This window comes from Dunckerocampus dactyliophorus, chromosome 17 (genome assembly GCF_027744805.1).
Source record: "Dunckerocampus dactyliophorus isolate RoL2022-P2 chromosome 17, RoL_Ddac_1.1, whole genome shotgun sequence".
In the NCBI taxonomy this organism is placed as follows: domain Eukaryota; kingdom Metazoa; phylum Chordata; class Actinopteri; order Syngnathiformes; family Syngnathidae; genus Dunckerocampus; species Dunckerocampus dactyliophorus.
The window spans coordinates 13625328-13631252 of record NC_072835.1 but is presented as its reverse complement, the minus strand read 5'-3'; the positions used below and the strand labels follow the sequence as shown (position 1 = coordinate 13631252).

General features: G+C 43.2%; 1 protein-coding gene across 1 annotated transcript; it reads right to left on the bottom strand.

Moving 5' to 3' along the window:
- Positions 1-264: 264 nt before the first annotated feature.
- prlhr2b (prolactin releasing hormone receptor 2b) lies at positions 265-5399 on the bottom strand. Its single transcript, XM_054757306.1, has 3 exons — positions 5359-5399; positions 3288-3731; positions 265-1361 (listed from the first exon to the last, which is right to left on the bottom strand). The coding sequence occupies exons 2-3, from the start codon at positions 3713-3715 to the stop codon at positions 728-730; spliced, it is 1062 nt and encodes a 353-aa protein (XP_054613281.1). The 5' UTR covers positions 3716-3731; positions 5359-5399; the 3' UTR covers positions 265-727.
- Between the last annotated feature and the right edge of the window lie 526 nt (positions 5400-5925).

The following is a 5925-nucleotide window of genomic DNA, read 5'->3' as shown; positions in this document are numbered from 1 at the left end:
CGGCAGGCTTTTTGGGCCCAATCATAGGGGTGTAACAGTATGCCATAATCACGGACGTACCTCGGTTTAAGGTCACTCTTGTAAAAATGGAAAATGTAAAACTGCTTAGTTTTTGTGGCAACATCTCTGATGATTAATAATGAACAACAATGCAGATGAGTGCAACAGAAACAGTTTGAACAGTCTGAATTATTATCTTATCTTGAGGAAATGAAAGTTCCTCATTGGCTGAAGTACACATTAATATTTCAGCTTGTAGCCATTCCATCTCTTTTCAACAATAGCGGCACACTGGTTTCGTCTTCTTTTTTGGTATAATTTTACCGGGAAGGCCAAGTGTCCCCAAACAGGATATTTTAGCAACGGAAGAGGGTTTTCAAGCTCTGGCTTCTTCTTGGCTACGATTCCTGCTAGCCAAAGGCTGGGCTGCACTTTATTTGTTTACAGAGTAGACATGTGACGAGGCAGTTACACTTCCTGTCCCTCAACCAATGCATGCCTCTGTACCATAACGAATGTTCTGTATACAACGTATACGTATACGTAAACGTATACAAATACATGAACAGTTACACCCCTGCTCAAGGCTAACTTCCCCCTCGACCAATAACAGTAAAGGAATGGGTTTTTTTTTGTTTCTCACATTGTGGTCACATGACACATTTGTGATGATCATCTTTATGATTCAAATAATTCTGAAAGAATGACATTCTTTGTTGTCACGCCTTTACAAGACAACACCTGCGGTACAGTGATTGACCGGTGCTCCAATACGGCGGTGGCACCTGAGCATCTTCCTCAGCTCCGCTCGAAATCGGTCGTGCAGCCACGCGTACAGGAAGGGGTTGCAGCAGGAGGAGCTCATGGCACACAGGTGGCAAAGCAGCTGTATGAGCAAGAAAAAGCGCTTGTTGATGAGCGTGATGTCTACGTCCCGTAGCATGTTGAAAACGTGAATAGGGAGCCAGCATGCGGCGAAGGCTGATACAAGGAGGGCCACCAAGCGGAAGATCTTCCTCTTACGGGCTTGGTGGGCAGTGGCCCTCTCCTGCGTCCTGTGACCAGGGGCGATGCACTTCTTCAGTTTGACCGTGATGCACAAGTAGGACACAAAGACGGCGGACAGGGGTAGGACGTAGGTGATGAGCAGGGTGCTGTATGCATAGACCCGTCGCTCCTTCTCTTGGTCCAACCAGAACTCTTCACAAATGGTGAAGCCCTCCTCTTTAAACTCCACGTGGTAGGTGTGGCTCACCGCAGGAGCGACCAGGCCGCAGGACATCAGCCAGATTCCAGCCAGGACGAATGCACAGGTGGCCACAGAGGTGCGCTTTTTTAGGGGGTGCACTGTTGCGTAGTATCTAAAATAATAAGGTCAGTATACCAAGGGTCAAATGGATTTCATACAACAATTTAAAATTTAAGAATCTACTGCAAAAACACTAGCCAAAGATCCACGATATGACAGTAGCGCTCTGTTGTTTTTAAGTACATTTTGCACAAAAAAACCTCTCAAGACGGACGGTCTGATGCCATTCCGCCTGCCAGTTTGATAGCACTGCTCAAACCTTTTAAAATCATCATACAATATAGTAATCAATATACAGTGGAACTTTTAAGGTCAAGATTTTAACTGAGCCAACATTTTTGACAAAACTTTTTATTAGATTTGAACGACAAAAAAAATAGCTCCACGTGTTTTGCTTTTTCTTTGGCTTTTGGCTTTTTTGCAAACAAAAGTGGCAACTTCAGAGAGAGAAAGAGAGAGAGAGGGAGCGAGAATGGCCTTTACTTGTCACTTATACAGAGGTACAAGCGAAATTGTGCAATCACCCGTCCGTACACATACAACGTACCATACAATATGTCAGCGGGGTAGACAGGACAGGATGACTGGGCGATAAAAGCAGGAGAGGAAATGGAAGAACAAGAGGAGAGGGGAGGAGACTATGCTCCTATGGGGGAGTACAATGTGGGACTGGAAAAAAACCTCGGCAACAACTAAGCACACTTTCCAACATAAGAGCTTGAAGGCTTGCACCAGGGCAGCAAGCCACAGCCGTCGCAGCCATGCCAGGCACATGCCAGGCGCATGCCGTGGACCTGTGGTCAGCACTGGGGTGTGTGTAGCATATGTGCATGTGCGTGAGTGTCCTTAGTTGCATGTGTGTGCACAGGCCTGGAGAGTCGCTCCGTCTAGCACACAATCTTGGCGCCTCAGTCCTCAGGATGTCATTGCAAAAGCTTCTCCAAGATGTTTTCTTTGTTGTGATTCATAGTCACAGTCAGAGTGCTAATGGCTTTGCCCACCGCATCAAGCATGACGGGCAGCTGCTGGGGTGCGTTGGACTTCTGTCTCCGTCTTCCGAATTCTGCGATACATCAGGGCAGCGCCTAATCCAATCAGCAAAAGACCTGATATCGTTGTTCCAAATAGGTAGATGTCTTCGACGTTCTCAACGGAAAGAATCGCCAGGCACATGAGCCTCCACCTTTCCCACCCGTCCATCATGTAGTCGGCGGTGAACGTTCCGTCAGGGCAGACAGGTTCCAATGAACCTGAGCTTCCTCGAGAAGATTTTGTCAATTGCATGGAGAGATCAGCTGATCAATTCCATTATTTAAATTTGGAGAGCAATGTGTTAAAAGGATGAGAGAGGGCAAAACTAAACGTGAGAAGCAAAGCAGGGAAGATCAGGAAAGGAGAGAGCCTTCATTGAGAGCAGAAGAAGTGAAGGGATGTTACGGTGAAGTGAGCCACTGTTGTTTTTAGGTTTTACAGGGGTTATTTTCCTCTTCCATTTGTGTGAAAATTAACAACGTCAATCTTAGAGGGCACAGTGCCGCTTATATGGCTGCAAAATAATCTGCTTTGAATGCAAAAATGTCCTCACATTTTAGTACATCGCGTTGAGCACACCTAGGAATTTACAATTTGACACTCCAAGTCATTTAGAGAAAGCCAATTTGTATAAACTGCTTTAATTATGCATCCAAGTACAAAAAAATCAAAGAAAGACTGACAGGTTTATAACTTGTATAATTAGTGGAGCCTCATAAAGCTGAGATGAGAGGCAGCGTAAAGCAAAACCAAGGTTAGTCTTTATGGTGATCGAAAGCTGCTGTTCTCAATGTCACATGCAGAGAATTAACAGCAAATAGCAAAACAGATTCTTCACCATTTCAGAAAAACTCAAAAAGCCTGATCAGGATTTCCCGATCCAAAGCGTACCAATGGTAAACCATACTGAACCGAACCACCTGGAAACGCGTCTTGAGTCACTCACCTGTCCACAGCAATGGCCGTGAGCGTGAAGACTGACACGTAGACCGTCACAGGCTGGATGAGGAACACCAGGTAGCAAACAAAGCGTCCGAAGACCCAGCCGTGAGGGTTGAGGGCGTAGGCAAGGGTAAAGGGCACGCACGTGACACACATAAGCATGTCCGAAAAGGCCAAGTTGCCGATGAAGAAGTTGGTGACGTTGTGCATCTTGCGCGTTCTGCAGATGATGTACAGGAGCAGGTAGTTTCCAAAGACACCCACCAGCAACACTAGTATGTAGCAGGGGATGATGAGGGGCTTGAACGTCTGCAGCAAGGCCACGTCTGCAAACTGGGAGCTGTGGTTGCCAGCGGCGTTGTTGTCATGCACTGCCACCTCGTAAACCTCTTTTTGTGCGCTCTCAAACGTGCCGCTGTGGTTAGCCTCCATGGTGGCCAAGCTAATCCTGTTGATTTGAGAAAAGTGATGTGTTCTTTTAACAAAAAGGTCATGCATTAATCTAGTCAGTAAAAAGAACACCTTTAACGATGAATCATCGACTAACGGTGCTTTTATCAACAGCTTCTTGGCACTAAGATGCTTAGAGTGATTACATTTAAACGCATGTGAATCTGAACAGTACACTCCAAAGAGACGTCCTCGGAAAGGTGCAAATGGAAAATGTCAGCTGGGGCTGAGTCAACAACCTGGAAGTGATTCCAACTTGCAATAAAATGGTATTATAATGGAGCAATTATGCTTTTTTTTGGTAAAAAAAAAAAAAAAACCCTCACAATAATCTTACAAAGATTATTGTAATCTTTGTGTATCTGTTTTTAAGTATGATGTACTGTACAGTAAAACACCTTTTTTTTTTGGGAGTCCTATGCGTTGTTGGGTTTTCTGCTGTGTTGCTGCCTTGTGCAATGGACCCCAGGAAGACTAGTTGCTCTGGTAGCAACTAATGGGGATCAATTTTAAACAAATATGCAACGATGAAATTGCACCTCGGTGAGAAAATTAAATAGGGTACAAAAACTAAAATAAATACACATACTGTACTGTATGCATTTGTACAACAACAACATATGTATATTATATTCTCATTGGACAATATGAACCTGCAATATTCCATACATTCAATAATGTTATAACATATTTACAGTATATTATATTAAATACCTGTATTTAATGTTTTGCATTTTATTTTGGACCTTCCTCGCAGTGGTTAATTGTTTTAGTACAGGTACAGGTACAGTTATAGTACTTTGTGTCTACCCTCGTGTGTAATACTGTACTGATAGTTTGTTTACGTTCGGTGTTGAAAATCTTACCGCTTTCTAATAGGGAGAGAAAACAATAGAGAACGTGTATAAAAGACTGTAGATCCGAGGCCAGGGGTCTTCAATGGACAGCCTGTGGGCCACATCTGGCAAGCCAAAGCTTTTCATTTGGTCCGCCAAACATTACCCAAATGAGATGGACTATTCAGTCTAACCACAGACGTGCTTTCTTCACCCTGCGGGAGGCGATGAATCAACAGTGGAGGAAGACGAAAATAAGAAAGAAAAGAATAGCAGACACTGAAAATGTAACTTTTAACAGTGACTGGACTACAAAATATGCTTTTACCGAATTTGCAGTGGGGAAGCTGATGTGTTTACTTTGTGACCAAGTAAACGCAGTTTCAAAGGAATATAACCCGCAGAGGCCTACAATCATGTACCCCACTGTGATTATTGACAGGTGGAGAAGTTCTGGATTTTTACATTTGGACCCGTGAAAGACTCTGGTCTTTATGGCTTGCGGCAGTACAGGTAATATGAATTTATTAACACTGACAAAGGCGCTAAATGAAGGCTAAATAATGGCTAAATAAAATTATATATTTATATAAAATGCAGTATCTCTATAGACATCCTTTATTATTATTTTTGAGAAAAATTCTGGCCTTTGGACAAATGTAGACCCCAGGAATAGATTATGCTGTGATGAAAAAATAGTAGAACAATAACAAGTAGAAAAATAGGGTAATAGTAGTACTATATAAACTTTGCACTGTTAAATATAAATGGCAGCGGTCAGCAACTTACGTGTGTTTGGTACGAAGAGCAGACCTTCCTCTTCTGTGTGCTCCGATGCTGCCTATGATTCAGAATGAGAAAGAAAGGAGCCTGTAGGTGGGAGGGAGGGAGGGAAGAGAAGAAATCCAAGCGAATGACAGCTCGCCAATAAGATGGCAGCGTCCCGAAAAGATTAATGTGAGCACCCAACGTTGGTCTTGAACCCTTGGTTAGTGGTCAGTGCGGCGAGATTTGCAGCATAAAGATGCAACACCTGCCACTGACCTGTTGGCAGTTCAGTCATACTGTGTGTGAAGAATCTGACATGTAAAGCTTCACTTGTGGAGGAGAAAGAAGATACATTGTTTCTGTACTCTAAACAAATATAGAATATTTATTGCCAATAATGTGCAACATAACAATTAAACAATACTAAAAATAGAATTGTCCAAAATTGAGATCAAATTAATTCATTCATTTGTTTTCTATGCCGCTTAATCCTCATTAGGGTACACCATGACTGGTCGCCAGCCAATCGCAGGGCACATATAGACAAACAACCATTCACACTCACATTCATACCTAAAAAAAAACAAA